Source organism: Rhinolophus sinicus, chromosome 17 (assembly GCF_057876585.1).
Source record: "Rhinolophus sinicus isolate RSI-liver-muscle chromosome 17, RSI-T2T, whole genome shotgun sequence".
Classification (NCBI taxonomy): Eukaryota; Metazoa; Chordata; class Mammalia; order Chiroptera; family Rhinolophidae; genus Rhinolophus; species Rhinolophus sinicus.
The window spans coordinates 84,966,412-84,984,486 of record NC_142517.1 but is presented as its reverse complement, the minus strand read 5'-3'; the positions used below and the strand labels follow the sequence as shown (position 1 = coordinate 84,984,486).

Here is an 18,075-nt window from a genome sequence, read left to right as displayed (position 1 = left end):
CTGGATAAGGATTTAAATCCAGGAAAAGAAAAAAAGGAAATCACCTGGGAATTATATACTGCACATATTAAAGTGCGTTCTAAAACATTTGGCTTAGAAGGGCTGATGGCTCATATTGATTTAGAAATAGGAAAGCTATTGGTGACATTAAAAAATCCGTGACCATTGATCTCCGATCCAGAATAGATCAATGAATGAATAGGGAAACAATGCCTGAAGTGTTTAGCCACAACAGAAGTGAAATGGGCCTCTTCTTACTCCAAGGTATAATTATAACTCTAATTTACAGCCTCTAGGGGGAAAAAAAAAGTAGAAGAAATCAAACACTCCGCCATTGTCTCTGCAAGATTAAAACTTTGATTTATCCATAGACAGAGAAAGCAGTCCATTTTACTTATTCCTTCCAAAACAACAAATATTTCTACCCAAAAGACAGAACAGGAAGCTTATTACCCAGAAAAAAAAAAGACATTGACCATTTCTTGTATTTGACTTGTTTGCTGTCAGTGACTGATTAAATACTATACTTCATCAGAGTTCAGATTTTGGTGAGGAATGAAGAGGAATTTTCTATAGTCCTCTCTTTTCTTCTCTGGACTACTACATTGCCAACTGGCTATACTTCCTGAGGCTATAGTGGGTGGTCTCTTTTATGACGTGTAGGAAGATATTCACGCACAGCTTTCCTTGTCTTTTTTTATCTCCTACACACTAGGATACCAAAATACCATCTGATTTTGACGTCATGTACCAAGAGGTTACAGCACAGGAAATGTTTTGTTTTTTGTTCTATTTGACCTATTTTTTTTAGGATGGCATCAATTAATATTATTAGTTCACTGGCCTGTGTCTGTATTTATGTTTGGAAAAGCAACAGGCAAACTGTTCCTGGACATTTTTAAAGGCAACAACGAAAGAGCTGGCCTAATTCTGCAATATCCCATTTCCTGCATTATCTCCCAGATCTCCCCAATAAGCAAGTCTGAAGTGTGCTTAGAGGTTTACAAAGACTCTAGATCTCAGTGGCTTCCCTTTTGACTCTTAGGATATTATTTATTTTTTCAAAAAGTGCTGATATGGAAGTGAAATTACGTGGAACACTGGTATATCATTGAGTAGGTGTTTCTAATTCCATACAATTTCTGCTAGCCTCTCAGAACTCCCTGTTGACATTCCAAAACTCTGTAAGACACAGCCTTAGTAGCAATGGAATAAAATTATAACTTACTAAGGAAAGGAAAGAAAATTACTGGGATAAGGAGTCAGGGAAAAGAAGGAAAATAAAACAAGTAATAAGGAATGGTGCATTTCACATATAGAAACTCAGGCCCACTTGAAAAAAAGAAGTAACCACAGACAAAGTATAAAACCAACTTGTCCTCTTTCATAGTAATGAAAATAATAAAATAAGCATTTGTGCTTTAGTTGACAAGTCATTATGGGCTAAATGTGTGTATCTCCCCCAAATTCATAAGTGGAAGCTATAATCCCCAGTGTGACTGTATTTTGGAGATGGGACGCTAAGTAAGCAATTAAGGGTGGGGCCCTGATCCCACTGGGTTAGTGTTCTTACAAGAAGACAGAGAGTTCTCCCTCTCTCTCCGACTACCCCTCTCTCCACACATGCATGCACAATCCCAGGAAAGGCCACGCGAGGATTATAAGGCAGCATCTACAAGCTAGGAAGAGAACCCTCACTAGAAACTGAATCTGCCAGAACCTTGATCTTGGACTTTCCAGCCTCCAGAACTGTGAGAAAATAAATTTATGTTCTTTAATCCATGTAGTCTGTGGTATTTTGTTCTATCAGTGAAAGCAAACTTTTGTTAGATAAGTGATTTCAGCGAATTCTCCAAGCTGAAAAGCTAGTGAAAAACCTGTTGATGAATAAAACAAAGGAGAGGAAGCCTTGATCCAAAATATACACACAGAGACGCAATGAAAGTAAGAACTTTTGTGCCTCTTGGAAATTAGCCTCAGAAAGGTTATAATACAGCTAGCAGGAGAGTGGGAGAAAGGCAATTAGAAGCAGGGGGACTAATTTGAAAGTCCAGCAAACACACACAGCACTGCTTTCCCAGTGCATCCCAATGTACATGAGGCAGTATACTCAGAATGAGACCAATAAACATTAATTGTATAAATGAATCAAACAATGTGTATACACAGAGCTACCTGCTAACTCTCCCATTTAGAAGACTAGTAGGAATCCAGATCAATATATAAAACAGCAGAAGAAACCCTCACAAGTCACCCAAAATCAATCCAGTACTATTGCTTAAATAAAAAGAGATAACCAAGAATCATCAGAAATATGGAAGAAAAAATTAACAGCTACCGGCAGCATGACAAAGAAAACTGACATGAGAAAAAAGAGGTAACTCACAGAAAAGAACTTCAAAACTTTCAAAAATCTAATGAATATCCTAATAGCTACTTAAGAAGACAATGCACCCATGAAACAAAGTAAAATCAAAGAAAAAATACTTTGAGAAATTTACAATATGATTGTCAAAATGGAAGGGTTGAAAGAAAAGAAAGAAAGAAAGAAAGAAAGAAAGAAAGAAAGAAAGAAAGAAAGAAAGAAAGAAAGAAAGAAAGAAAGAAAGAAAGAAAGAGAGAAAAGCTAAAGACATTTCCTGGAACCAGGAGCAAAATTTCAAAGAGACAGAAAACATGACAGTCAAAGTCATAAAGGATCAATTCCAGAGGATTTCCAAAAAGAGAATAGAGCATATGGATGGATGGAATTATCAGATATGCAAAGACAGACAATTTTCCAGACCTGATGAGAAATACCGGTTTTCACGTAAAGAGGCTCTACTGAGTGCCAAACCAAATGAGTGAAAAGAAAGCCAATTTAGACATAGTATGATGCAATTTAAAAACAAAAAAACAAAAAAAAACTAGCACCAAAGAAGCTCTGGAATCAACTAATAGAAGAATAAGCATCAGATTAATTTATACAACTCCATTCATTTACAGAGGATAAAGACCGTGAGTTTAGCCATCAAAATAAAACCTGAAATCTGCTCCCTATAGATCGGAGAGATATTGCTTGGGAAGGATCCATGTGTGGAATCGGGATGACAAAGACGAGCAGAACTTCCAGTCACTCCAAGCCTCATCTCAGTACAGTGTGGAAGACAGTTGGTAGAGCAACTCAAAAGATTATTATCAAAGAGTAATGCCCTCCTTACTTTGGCAATTGATCCCGCCCAATTCCCACATAAGCTCCTAAAGAGAAGCCTGGCTACTGGCACACCTGCCCACCCAACTAGGACTGATAGCAGGTTTCCCAATCCAAAAAATGTCCTGTTAGAGAAACTAACCTAAAGAACCACAGAAGACCCACATGCTAGCTAGCTACCTAGTCTATCTAATCAGCTTAGGGCTATATTTAAAAAATATGAGCTAACAGCCAAAGATGAACAGATATTTGCATAAAATTAACAGCATGAAAGAGAAGGACAAGAGAAACAGATAGAACATGACTCCAAAGGTAATCAAGGTACGTAATTGAAGACAGAAGATAACATTTAAAAATGTATAACTAATATCCTAAATAAATTAAGAGGATCTGGCATTCATAAAACAAAAGCAAGCTGCTATGACAAAGGAAAAGTAGAGAACTAAAATATGATTTTGAAATAAAAAGTTAATGGGTGAACTGAAAGAATGAATTATCCTCGCCACTCCGAAAAATGTCACCCTTCCCCCCCCCCCCCGCACCCATTGCATTTACAAAAATTTAAAAAGAAGTTAATGTCCAGTGTTGGCAAAGATGAGAAGAATTAGGCACTCTTAAAATCTACTTTTAAAAGCAGATTTCAGGGAGAAATATAATAATATGTATCCAAAACCTTCAAAATAGGCACACTATTTAGACATTCAGCTAATAATCCTATTTCTAGGAAATTAGCCTGAGGAAATGAACATGGACAAATGCAAAGGAATATACATGAATATATGCATCACAATATTACTGATATAAGCAAGACAGTGGAAATAATCTAAATGTACAAAAATATGGTTTGGACATATATTATGATGAACATAAAGAAAATTATGAATCTATTTTAAAGTGCGACATAGATTTTAATTTATTGATATGAAAACAATCATATTTTTGGGTGAAATAAGTTAAAAATAAAATATAAAGCACAATTCCATTCTTTCATTTATATATTTTAATTTCTAAGAATGTATATATGAAGACAAAAGAGCTTAGAAGAATACAAAGCAAAATGTTATATTGGTCTCTGGCTAGTGGGACTTCACATGCCTTTTTTTTTTCTTTTTTTCTTCTTAGCATATGTCTGTATTCCCAAATTAGATTATATTAAGCACAGATTAACTGAATGGTTTAAAAATGTTAGGGAATCAGTAGAATATGGCTAGTAGTTTAAACTGCTGATCAATATGGATAGAATGTCAAAAGGGAAACTCAGGAAACACTAATATTTAAGGAAAAGCAGAGGTCACAAAACAACAGAAGCAGAATCAGTAACACATACGTAGAGAGAGAAAAAAAAATTAAAGACTATAATGCTTATTATATTTCAAAAAGATAAATCTCAACAGTGTCAAATGTTGGAAATAATTTATTAGTAGTAATTACTAGTATGTAGGATGAGAGTTAAAATCTGTACTGCTGGTTTAACAACAGGATGACCATAAATATTCTGTAACCAATACCAGTGAGAGGAAATAGAGACCTCCAGAATAAACTATTTCTTCAAGAAGCTCACTAGAGACAAGGAAGAAAAAGAAGGGGTAATAACTTTAGATGGAGGCAGAGTCAAGATAACATTTTCCTAAACTTGGGAAGATGCACCACAGAATAGCTGTGAAACCCAATGGAAAAATGCCAAATGTGCCATTTTGAAAGATGGAAAATATCATATAAATGAAGGAAGTTATAATTTTACCACTTTCATGAAAATTTAAAAGCCATTGTTATTGAACACGTCTTTTTAAAATTCATTCCAAAAAAATGGACGAGGACTATAAACATTTATACTGATGGCCTAGAACTAGTGAGAACTGGTTCCTATTCATTTACTCATTTGTAGAAATACTCAGATCTATTTAGATAAATTATACGTATTTTACTTACCCATAAGCTTGGAGGATTAAATTTCTATATTTAGAACAATGTAATATAAATAAACCTCTTAATTAAAGAAGTTTTCTCCGCACTAGAGTTAATAAAAATTTATTACATTTTTTAAAACCAAAAAAGTAAACAAGTAATAAAATGCATCATAATTCTACTTTCTAAAGACACTATTAAAATATTATTTTATTTCCTTTGACTCCTTTTTGTTATGCAAGGATTTTTTTTTTTTTTACTGAGATATAATTGACATTTAACATTATATTTGTTTCAGGTGTGCAACATGATTTGCTATATGTATATATTGTGAAATGACCACCACAATAAGTCTAGTTCACATCCATCTCCCATATAGTTACAAATTTTTGTGTGTAGTGAATGAGAACTTTTAAGTTCTACATTCTTAACATTCAAATGTACAATACATTATTATGAACTATGGTCACCATGCTGTACATTGCATCTCCAGGACTTATTTATTTTTATAATTGAAAGCTTATACCTTTTATACAGAGTATATTTTTATTTAAAATTATTGAATTCTTAATGGAAACCATATTACAACATATAAATATATCAAATTAACTAACGTACAACTTAAATTTAGAGTTATATAAACAACATATTTCAATTTCAATTTAATAAAAATGAATTATTACCCAATCCCCCAAATTATTATAATTATATGTATTTCCCAGAAATTGTAAAATAAAACAGAAATATTTTGATTAAAAAATGTGTATCACCCTAGAACAAGAGTTAAGATGTATTTTTTTTTTTTGCAGCACCAAGGTGTTTTTTTCTTTTAGCTTAGCAAAGCATTACCCTCAACTAAAACTTAACAATTTAAAGATAATATAGTTTTGCTAATGTCAGTTGTCATCCTGCCTTTTTGAGTCACTGAATGGTGACCTGAAATGCCAAACCCACATCTGATAAAATTTTAAGACATCCGCATTCGTTTGGAGCTGTGGTTTTTGTGGTCACTATTGGCTTCCTCTGTTAGCTTTCACTGAACTCTTCATCTCACAATCCTCTTCTCTCTGTTCTTAATCAACTTAAATGTGGAAATCAACCCCTTCTGAAGAAACACTGGGGGCAGGCGGCAGGGAGAAGGTGGGAATGGCTGCACTTTATATTAAAGCAACTTCTAAAATTGCAGGTTGAATCCTAGAAATGCCAGCTCCTAAAAATCTTTTGTCCGCCTCTCATCTAATAATTTCTGATTGGAGACCTTCCTCCAAGCTGTGTTCTCTGCCATGTGGTTCACTTCCTTTCTCCCTTCTCTGACATCTTTCCTCTTCTCTCTGCCCGGTTGTCCCCTACTGCCTCCCGTGCAATCTGTTCACTTCTTAGAACCATTTATCTATCTTCCCTGCTATCTCCTTATAGACCACAATGATTCAAACTTCAAGTGTGCACAGGAGTTACCTGAGAGTCTTGTTAAAATACATGGGGTGGGGCCAGAGATACTTCATTTCTAACAAGCTCCCAGGTACTACTGCTGCTGGTCCATGGACTACACTTGAATAGCAAAGTTATAGAACATGTTTTCAGAACTTAACTTTCTAAACCTAAAGCCATTTTTCAAGGTAATTTCTAATATAATAGCAGTTCTCACCATAGAAATAATTTCAGTACCAGCTATTACTATATTTTTTTCACCCTGCTACAATAACAGCCAACTCAATGACATTCTACTACGTCACCAGCTGATATGTTAATACGCATATTTAATTATGCCCTCTCCCTATCACAAATTTTATTCACGTAGCTAACAATCTCACACTTTGTAATATATGTTACCGAAGTTTAAATATCTTGTTTCCCCGAAAATAAGACCTAGCCGGACCATCAGCTCTAATGCATCTTTTGGAGCAAAAATTAATATAAGACCCGGTATTATTATATTATATTATATTATATTATATTATATTATATTATATTATATTATATTATAATGTTTTATTAGACCTGGTCTTATATTATAGTAAAATAAGACCAGATATTATATTAATTTTTGCTCCAAAAGACGCATTAGAGCTGAATGTCCAGCTAGGTTTTATTTTCGGGGAAACACGGTAGGTAATAAGTATTTGCACTTCTCTTAGAGGAAGAAACTGTAATCTTAACCTTAGAAGAAAAATGTTTGTAACCGAGACAATGCTGACCAAATATTCATGTGCTTCCTTGAGATGGGGCTATCTGAACTATAAGCAGAAATGAATCTGGTAACTTCCATGTCAAAACAGTTAATAACAAGTACATGTCCTCTATTGCTCTCTCTTCTTGCAGGGACATTGGCAGCCATGTGTACCAGGTAGTATAACTAAAGATGAAAGAGATTTACATAAACCACACTGGACTTTACATGATTGAGAAATAAACTCTTATTTTGCTAAACCACTAAGATTTGGTAATTTGGAGATTAATTTGAAGATTTGTGGCTTAAAGTATTATTACTCCATAGCATACTTATTCTAACTATTATGAGATTGTGAAGAGTTTCGACTAATGCCTGTAACAGGTTATTCAATTATGTGCTGCTAATTTGCTCCTTCATTCATTCTAAAAACCAGAGGGCTTGATTGAAAGCAAAAGTATGCTTGGATAAGACAGGGTATTTCAGTTTATTCCTTGAACAAACTAACGAATAAAGCAGAAGATTAAAAAAACAAAACAAAAAACAAAGAATCCCCAAATATACTTAAAATATTAGAAAATAACAATTGAGAAAATAACGTGCTAAATCATCCTTTAATATAGATGGGGAAATAAAGATCCTAGAACATTTTATCACACACCAATTCATGACTCTTTAAAAAAGAGGAACAAAATATCATAAAATATCCTAAAGTTCAAGGAACCTTAAGTCAGATCACCTAGGATGGTTGTGGGGGGTGGGGACAATCAAAGAAAGAGTCTTCCAAACATGAGGACTCACATGTGAAAAGACCACAGGGTAGAGAGGACAGAGAATGACCCTCTTTGAGAAGGGAAGGAAAAGATCTGGAAGCCTCTGGATCATGAGCCTGGTATGCCAGTGTAGGGACAATAAAATTTGTCGGGCTCCCTCCCCCGGCCAGCTGCTAACCCTGACCAGCCCACCACCGGTTGGATAAGATGGAATGTCATGCAAGCACCGTCCATCCTGAAAATGTTGTTTGTGTATATGCTTATGTAAGCACCTTGGCTATGTGCCTTTTTTGTCTTTGTAGGGTATAAAGGGGTCCAGCCATTTCAGGGGACAGGACAGAGACGGTCTGAGGCAGCTGGCGCGTGAAATGGAAAAGCTAGCCTCTGTGAGGATACATCTGTCCTTTAGGCCGGCTCCTTCCAGTTTGACTGGGGCAGGGACCAAGGTACCTGGTCGGAGGGGACGAGTGGGGACTGGAGGCCCCACATGAAACTGTCCATACATTGGTCCCCTTCTAATGTACAGAGGGTTTTGTCCCTAGTTGACAGACACCGACACAGACTACAGTCTTATTTATAAAAACACAAAACTGTTCCCCAGACCAACAATCTACCTTGATGGCTATGGGGAAAAGACTGTGACGGTAAAAGCTGTTTTCTTACCACTGGGTATCGGAAGGCTCCCCGCAACCCCTCTCCCCCCCCCGCCACGTGGTGTATGTCTTCCTCATCCTGAAATACATTTTAGGAGTAGATGTGCTACATGGCCTCAGCTTATAGATGTAGGTCAGAGAGTTCTGCCTCCAGATCTGGGTGGTAAAAGAGGTGATACGTGGGCATGCTCATCAACCTCCTCAAGCGTTGCCACAGCCCTGGGGTATGGTTACAGTGCAACAGTACCGCCTGCCGGAGGGGACAGGAGGAGATTGGCCGTATGATTTTGGAACTAGAGAAAGCACATATTGTGAGACCAATGCACAGCCCTTTAATTCCCCGGTATGGCCTGTCAAGAAGCAAGATGGAACCTGGCAAATGACTGTGGACTTTACACACTGCAGTACCTGCAATCCATGATGTGATGGACTGCTTGACTGTTCACCTGGGACTGTATAGCTACTATATAGCAGATCTGACGATGTTTGCCATGGGCTTATAGCCCAGAATTTGGTACAAAGGGATCTGTTGCCGTTTCACTGTGTTGATGATGTTTTACTAACATCTGATTCTCTTTCAGATTTAGAGCAAGCAGCTCCCTCTCTTCTCCGCCACCTGAAGTCATGGAGCTGGGCAGTGAACAAGGAAAAGGTCCAAGGCCCTGGCTTATCCATCAAGTTGTGTGGTTAGGTAAGACAAAGGTCATACCTGAAGCTGTTACTGATACGATACAGACATTTCCCCAGCCAACCAAGGTCTCCCAACTGCAGACAGATTTAGGTCTGCCGGGGTACTGGCAGGTGTTTATACCCCATCTAGCACAGATAACAAGGCCTTGTACTCCATGGTGAAAACAAAAGGTGTCTCATGGTATTGGACAGAGACTATATATAGAACAAGACTTTGTTGCCACAAAACGGACAGTGCAGCAGGCACAGGCGTGGCAAGTAGTAGACCCTGATCGCCTGTTTGAACTTGATGTTCACATAACCCAAGAGGGGTACAGTTGGGGCCTCTGGCAACGGCAAGAGCATCTCCGGTTGCCAGTGGGGTTTTGATCCCAATTGTGGGAGGGGGCGCAAGTCCGCTACTCCTTGATAGAAAAACAGTTGGCTGCTGTGCATGCAGCTTGGTGGCCACAAAAACCATCACAGGGATGGCATGAGAATTGGTTTACACACTCAGTCCCATCCAGGGGTAGGTCCATGTTTGGACCCAAAGACCCAGAGTGGGGGTGGCACAGACCACCATCCTCTTCAACATAGCTTCAAGCCCTTTGAGCACAAAGCTACAACAGGTCCTAGGGCCTGTGGAGCTTGTAGCCCGTGCTGTGCCGAGTGCTCTACCTAATGGGAAGGACTTGGAGCCCTCAACCTCTGGGGAGAGACAGCCCCTCAGTACCTAAAGATGCCCGGTATACTGATGGCTCCAGCCAGGGAGCTGCTGCCGTTTGGGCAGCTATTGGTGTACAGTCCAAACCAGATACCATTTGGTTTGATACTGGGGTGGGCCAGAATAGCCAGTGGGATGATAATCGGCCATGAGCCCAGACCTCTGGTTATTTGTACAGATAGCTGGGTGGTATTCCAGAGCCTAACGTTGTGGCTCCCCACATGTGTGGTTGATAGGACACTGCGTGGGGTCAAACCATGTGACAAGATTTCTGGGACCTAAGACAGAAAAAAGAGGTAACCCTAATGCATGTCACAGTTCACTCCTCTTTAACATCCCCGGACAATGCTAAAGCAGACACCTTAGTACGGGTCTGGTGGTTGGAACAGGCCCCCGCCACTGATGTGGCCCATTGGCTACATAAAAAATTACAGCACACTGAAAACAGGACCATGTGACAAGTGAACAAAAATAGGGAGCTGCCCTTGAAATGACTTGAGGTGGCAGATACCTGCCACAACTGTGCCATCTGAGTTCAGGTGGAAGCTCCCCTAGGAGATACAACAGGTTATGTGAGGGAGGGTGACCCTCACTCAAAGGCAAGTGGATCTTATAGGATCCCTAGATTAGGCCTGGTAGCCCCATGGAGGGGGCTGCTTTAACCCATGAGTTACAGTGATGTCAGAGGGGGTGGCCAAGTGGCTACCACAAGGGAGAGTAGTGCCCTGCTGTCCAAGAGGCCTGAGATGCAGGCCCCAGCCCAAACAGACAGACTGGCCAGTGAGGAACCCTGAAGGGGTGGAGTGTAGGGACAATAAAATTGGTCAGGCTCCCTCTCCCAGCTAGCTGCTGACCCTGACATGTCCATCAGTCCAATAAGATGGAATGTCACGCCAGCACCAGCCATCCTGAAGATGTTGTTTGTGTATATGCTTGTGTAAGCACCTTGGCTGTGTGACTCTTTGGTCTCTGAATGGTATAAAGGGGTCCGGCCATTTTAGGGGACAGGATGGAGATGGGTTGAGGCAGCTGGCGTGGAAACAGGGCTGGAGCGGAGACACACAGAGACCGTGGGCTGTGCCCAGAGTGTGAGGGCTGCTGAGACACGGGGCTGTGGGGCCCGTGCCCAAGGGCGGAAGCTATGGACTACTGAGAAACGGGCTGCTGTGAGTTATGAGGCTGCTGCTGGCTGCAGGTTGTAACCTGAGGACGTCTAGCTGTGTGAAGCAGTAGTGAGAAACTCTGGCTGTATCCCAGGAAGCCTGTAAAGAAGATGCTCCATGCAACTTCTTCCAGCTCCCCGAGGTATAGACCCCTTGCCCTCAGGACTCAACCTACTTGGGTAGCCAGGTTCAGATATCAGAAGTAGAAGAGACAAGAAACAGCCAACAGATGCCTCTTGTTGACCTTTTAGAAACAAACTGCCATTTTGTGGAGACAGCCACTTGGTGGGATTGGTGGGAGGCCTCAGGAACAGAAACTGAATTCTGCCAACAGTCAATGAGCTTGGAAGAGCTTCAGATGGGACCTAAGCCCTGGTGGACCCCTTGATTTTATTTAGCCTTGGGAGACCCTGAGCACGTCCCTGGACTTGCGCCTGGACTTCTGACCTACAAAACCATGAGATAATAAATTGTTTTGTTTTAAGATGCTAAGTTTGTGTTCATTGTTACACAGCAATAGAAAACTAATACAAAAAGACATATATCATTTTGAATCCAGCCAAACGTATTAATATTGCCAATTTCATTCCATGGGCTAGCTAGGGTCACCAGTTTCAGTTCCTACTTGTTGGCTTGGGTGGCTAATGCCATCCTAGATGAAAGCTCTGCACACACTAAAATAACACTGAAGAGCCAGACATTCCTTGGCATAACAGAAGACTAGAAGACAGACATTCTGGCTTGAATTGTTCATGCGATTCCTACCTATTCACCTCTTCACTCATTCATCCCACCTCTCAATATAGAAGAAAAGGCTATGTTTCCATGATTATCATAGAAATAGATTTTTAAGGAAATCACTGAAGTTTTTAGAAAGCATTTTACTGACTATCCTCCTTATATTGGAAATGCTGGTGGAGGGGCTGCAGTTGAAATGGACTTCCAGATCTCAGGTGGAATGGGAGAAATCTTTGGGTGATGAGCTTAGGTAGCAGCCTGGACTCACCTGAATGAAAGTCAGGTTGAGTATGTTGATCAAATCTTGGAGAGAGGATTAATAACAACCACAAAGAATGGGATCGGAAGACAACTCACAGAATTCTTCACTGAACTTTTTCACCCCAAATGTTCCTGGTGTTAGCAAATAGGGACTGTACTTTAGTTACAAAACAAAGAAATCACAATCTCTCCTTAATTACCAAACTTGAATAAGTTGATGGATCCAGAACCTCTTAAACGGAGAGGAGAGATGCCCTTAAAGAATCATATATAGAGATGACATATATGTATATATATATATGTGTATATATATATATATATATATATATATATATATATATATATATATATATCAGTAATACTATAAAGCTTTATACAGTACTGTAAACATTCTCCTAGTTTTCTCCAAAGCAAAATAACTGCACTGGATAAGTGCACTAAGGAAAGAGATGAAAAAAACTTTAGTGATTATTAGATATTGTGATGTACCAACCTGCTGCAGCCAGAGGCCAACCTGCTATAGCCAAAAACAAACAAACAAACACACACACACTACAGCCTCTTTCAAGGGTGGTCCTAAGAAGCACCGGAGAAACAAAACCTTCACAATGGGCAGACATGTAAGCAGTATTTTTTCATTGTCCACTTTGCCTAGAATGAGAAATTATTTGAAATGAGTTGTTGCAAGTGGTCTGTCCAATGTTCAGCGACCTATAAAGAGCTATATTTCAGGCCTCGGGACAAGGAAGTCTGGGCAAGAACTGGCCCAGAGCTGGGAATATTTGTGTTCCAGGTAAATGCTCACAATATGGCCCCATGCCAGAGAAGTTCTTAATAAAAGGGGACAGAATGAAAAGAAGTTCTTAATAAAAGGGGTCAGTTACGTTTCTTCTCAAGGCTCTAGGACAAATGCCACAAACTCAAAAACCTCTAAATGTCAGAATGGTACCATAAACAAGGGAAGAGAATGTGGTAAATGACAATTGAAGATGCTTGGAACTGTGGCCAACTGGAGAGAGTATTTCTATCTAGAGAAGGTAGCTCTGAATCAGCTGTAACTGAATCTTACTATGTTGGAATGTGGGCCCAGTGTTGCCAGATCTTCCTTTATTTGTTAAGACAAGTTATAAAACCAAAATTTGAGATGAAATTTTCTAATTTCTTAAAATGCCATGAGGACCAGACACACAATTCTGTGAGTATATATGGCCCTCAGGCTGTTATTTTGTGTGATTCAGTCTAATGTTTATTCAATACTCATAAAATAAAAAAGCAGCCATGGTGGCAAGGATGGAGACTACTGGTCAACTGACTTTCCCTCACTAAGGTCCACCAGGCTTTCACTACTAAAAAAAAAAAGGTCAGAATTGCTATTCCTTTAGCTGTTGGAAATTGCACATATTGCAAAATTCAATCAGATACATAGTGGATGGTTGATTAGTTAGGGCTTTTCTATCATGGAGGAATAGCAATTTGTACTCAGAGAGAGAGAGAGATTTATTCTGTATTAGGATTTAATTTTTTTGTCGGCACCACTGTTGGTAGGTACACTTAGCTTTAAGCTAAACCACACAGCATAACCTCTAAGGAATTAAGTCTACAATTAAGGAAATAAATCAATGGGATGATTATGGCTTTCTTGGTCTTTTCATATACTCTAATGCCTGGAAGGACCTAGCCTTAGGGAATGATGGACTGACCAATTATTGAGGGCTAAGTCCAGTGTATGGTGCTCTTTGTCCTAAAGCCAAAATACACACATCAGGAATGAAGGCAGAAAGGGAAGAAGTACTTGTCATGATTTGATGCTTAGTGATTGTTACAGGTTGAACTGCGTCTCCTATAAAGATAGTGAAGTCCTAATTTCCCAGTGCTGGTGAATATGACCTATTTGTAAATAGGGACTTTGGAGATTATCAAGTTAGGACAAGGTCATACGGGTTGGTCCTAATCTAATATGTCTGGCATCCTTATCAAAGGGAAATTTGGAACAGAAACATACATGTACAGAGCAAAGATGAGGTGAAGACAAAGGAAGAATGCCTCTAAAAGCCAAGGAATATCTTAGGCAACCAGAAGGTGGGAGAGAAGCCTGGAAAAGATTTCTCCCTTCACAGCCCTCAAAAGCAACCAATTCTGCTGATACCTTGACCTCAGATTTCTAGCCTCCAGAACTGTGAGAGACTAAATTCTACTGTTTAAGCCACCCAGTTTATAGTATTTTGTTACAGCAGCACTAAGAACTTAATTCAAAGACCTATTCCCAATTTTTTAGCTTTCTTTCCTTACAACTGGGTTCTGCTTATCTAGAAATTGGAAAACCAGGGGGGAATAGATTCACTAGGGGATATATGCTCCACTCAAACAGAAGTTGAAGCTGCTTTAAAGCCATTTAAAGTGTTTTACTCTTGGTTTTTAAAAATAATAATAAGAGAGGTTATACTAGAATGATAAGGCAAAATAGTGTTGTCACATAAAAATCAGAGTTATTCTCCTCCAGAGTAACTATTGTATACAGTTGAAATTGTAAAAGAAGGATACAACCATCCACAGGTCAGAACAATAGGGTTCCGGTTCTTCCTGAATAACGGTGTAGGTTCATCTCATTGAGCAGACAAAAACCCAACACAGGAACTGCCAGAGAAATATGAAATGAGGTTGTGAAGGATGAAGTCCTTCCATAAAACCAGCTCCAGCTTATAACCAAGAGGGATAGGCAAGCCCTAAAGCAAGTACCTTTATTTCTTTGCTTGCTTTTCATTATTATTTTTATTATTATTAGGCATATAGGATGTGTTGGTACACTATAATGTATAATTTCATCCCTAAAGCATAGCCCATTGACATGGGATTATGACAGAACAAGAGGAGGCATGGACATCACCTGATGACACTGAACTAGGAAATGATAGGCTTGAGCCTTCCTCCTTGGGTATGGTGACAAAACCTACTGAGGAGGTTAGAAATAGGGTTGGTGTTGTTTCTGTTGTACTTCACTTATTTACATTATATTAGAAATATCTGCACATATTTGAAATATTTTCAAATGGTGTTTATGGAAAGAAGGGAATGTGTGTATGTTGTACAACCAATAATTGGAATGTGTAGACTTCTCTTGTTTCTGCTTCCTTCCCAGCATCCATTCCTTTGTGGGAGCTGTCCTGTGCTCTACCTGATTCTAGTGAGCTGTCAATCACAGGACTCCAGAAACAAGCTAAGCCAAAATGACCAGGCTGTCTTTTCTAGGAATTTCAACCATGAATAGAGACACACAGGACTAGAAGGCAGTTAGAACTGAGTCATTTGGTGGCAACTTCTAATATAGTGAGCACATGAGTTTCCACTGTGTAGATCACCTAAACATCCAAGTCCCTGGCTTCCCTAGGCCTGGTTATTCAGCATACCGTTCAGTAGCCTTCCAATAAATCCCCTCAGCATCTTATGGCCTTCCTTTCTTTTCTCTTCTCTCTCTCTCTCTCTCTCTCTCTCTCTCTCTCTCTCTCTCTCTCTCTCTCTCTCTTCCCTTCCTTCGCTCCTGCATATAATACACACAGACACACACACACACACACACAATTTTTAACTCTGCCTAGATTCAATGAAAATGGAATAATCTCTATTAAAACAAAGTGCCTAGCAAATTCCTGTGACAAGCTGTAAATGTGACAAGCCACTTTCGCTACTGTTTCTCCTCTCCAAAACACTGGTTAACAAGCAAATACGTGATTGTCCTAATGACCTATATAGATAACGATGCAGTGCATATGGTCTACATATAGGCTTAATGAAAGATTTTGAATGTTCACGTTCTGCTATTGTAGCTCTTTAAAATCAACAAATAATATTTTAGCTTCTAAATTAGAATTTTAAAATACCTCATTCATCCGGATCAGTAGTGAATAGGAACTAATGGAATGTTAGTAAATTTCTACTTAATTCTCCTTAAATTACCTTCTTTGAAAAATTTACGTTGGAGCTTTAGAAAGCCTAAAAGTTATTTGTAATTCAGAGTTTATCTCTCCCAGGCCATTTCCTGAGAATAAAACATAGCACAAGTCAGCATTTTTAATCAATGAGCATACTTAAGCTTTAGAAAACAAACGTATTAACTGACAATTAAAATCCTCGAAATGCCTTGACACTCCTCGTGTTTTTCAGAGAAAACTCAATGTCGTTTCTTGAATCCAGGCCTGCGTAGGGACATAAAGAACTGGAAATACAAAGATAAAGACAGAAAGCTCATGCCCCAAACACAAATCAGTGGCACTCAGTGCCAAAAAGCCTCAGGACAAAATGATCTGGGAAATACCATATTAAACAGTCTTTTTGATTTCAAGGTCAGAAAATGACATCTGCTTACTGGTAGGCAAACCTGTAATCATCCTAAAACAATTCGTTTGTCAATGTTGAGATAAGTAAACCAAGCTCAAAGTTCAGCAATTGCAAAACGGTGGTAGGTTGCAGCAGGGGGTGCTGGTTGGACAGGCGCCTGTACAAAGGGAAGGCAAAGCGGGTTGCCTTTTCCTCTCTACTTTTGTATTGGAATGTGTTCATCCACGTCTTCTAACTGGGAAGTTCAGCTGTTGGGGGCGAATGGATAGGTGATCTAATTCCTTCACTGATATTTAGTGTTAACCAGGTTCTTGATTCTGTCCTGTAGGCAACACATGATTCCTAGACAGGGAACAAATACTGCCCCTGCCCCACCATTACACTGCCCGCTAGATCCACGGCTGCTTCCATCAGCCGGCTGATTGTCCAGACTTGCCGGAAACTTTCTAGGAGGCTGCAGCCCCAGAAAAGAAAACCCTATCAATAAGGCTGGTAGCTCAGTTGGCATTGCTGGGAGAAGAAGACGCTATTGATTACTCACAGTTTGCCTCTGAGACGGATAACACTAGCGCGAGGCACGCCAGCAGCGCCCCGCAGCGCCCACCCAGGACCCTCATGGCCAGGTCGGCAAAGGCGCGGGGCGAGGACCGTGGCGCGTCGTGGTGGGGACTCGAGCGCTCGGCGTGCGATGGAGCTGTGAGCCCAGGCGCGGCTCTCTGAGGTCTGCGGCGCAGAGCACCAAGCGAGCGAGCGCTCCGGGCAACAGCGGGAGCCGGGGGGGGGGGGGGGGGGACCGCCCGCTCCCAGCCCCCAGCCCGTGAGGGGAAGTGATAGAGAGGACATTTCCAGGAAGCTTTTCGGAGCTGGGGGCAGGGCTCAGGGAGAGTGTTGGAGGCCTAGTAAACACTAGAGACACCCTCCCTCGCCCTTTCCCGAACTCCAGCGTTTCGTTCCAAGTCTCCGGAATGTGAAGTTTCCCAGCGGGAAGGGGAAACGACTGCAGTAAAACAGCCCCAGCGAGCGAGGGTGGGAGGCTGAGTGGCCAAGAGAACTTTGAGGACACAGAGGACAGGGTATCCCTGCTTAGAAGGAAAATTCGTGAGAGATCGACGTTGCGGATGAGAACGTTAACGGAAACCTAGAAGTGAGGGAGGACTCTAGGAAGACGGCAAAGAACAGAGATAATGGAAGCAAATGGAATAGTTTTGATCATCAACATTTTTATTTTGTACTTGCATGTACGGTGTATTAAAAACTAGCAAAAAAAATGTTTTGAGAAAAAAGTGAATGTATCAAATTCCGTCACCTTGGAGCACCTCGGTTTGGTTTCTTCACATATTACCTCTGCTTTTTGTGAGTGGACATACATATTGAAGTAGTGACAGGGTAGGTAGGAATGAACAGGAGGAGGCAGCTAGCCCCACTTAGGATGCCCCTTGCAGCTGCTCTCACTTGGGTCAAGGCCCCTTGCAGCTGCTCTCACTTGGGGTACAAACACCT

General features: G+C 40.1%; 1 protein-coding gene across 2 annotated transcripts in view; it reads right to left on the bottom strand.

Annotated features, from left to right (window-relative positions):
- Positions 1–17,351, bottom strand: part of PROS1 (protein S) — a 69,256-nt gene extending 51,905 nt beyond the window's left edge. The window contains exons 1-2 of one of the 2 annotated variants that reach the window (XM_074333221.2): positions 17,117–17,251; positions 16,195–16,276 (exon numbers count right to left, since the gene is read on the bottom strand). Coding sequence is in view for 1 of the 2 variants with exons in the window: in XM_019755543.3 (XP_019611102.3) it covers positions 17,117–17,192 (76 nt within the window). In the remaining variant the exon portion in view is untranslated. Of the gene's footprint in view, positions 1–16,194; positions 16,277–17,116 lie in introns of both variants that reach the window. The other variant, XM_019755543.3, reaches the window with a different exon arrangement.
- Between the last annotated feature and the right edge of the window lie 724 nt (positions 17,352–18,075).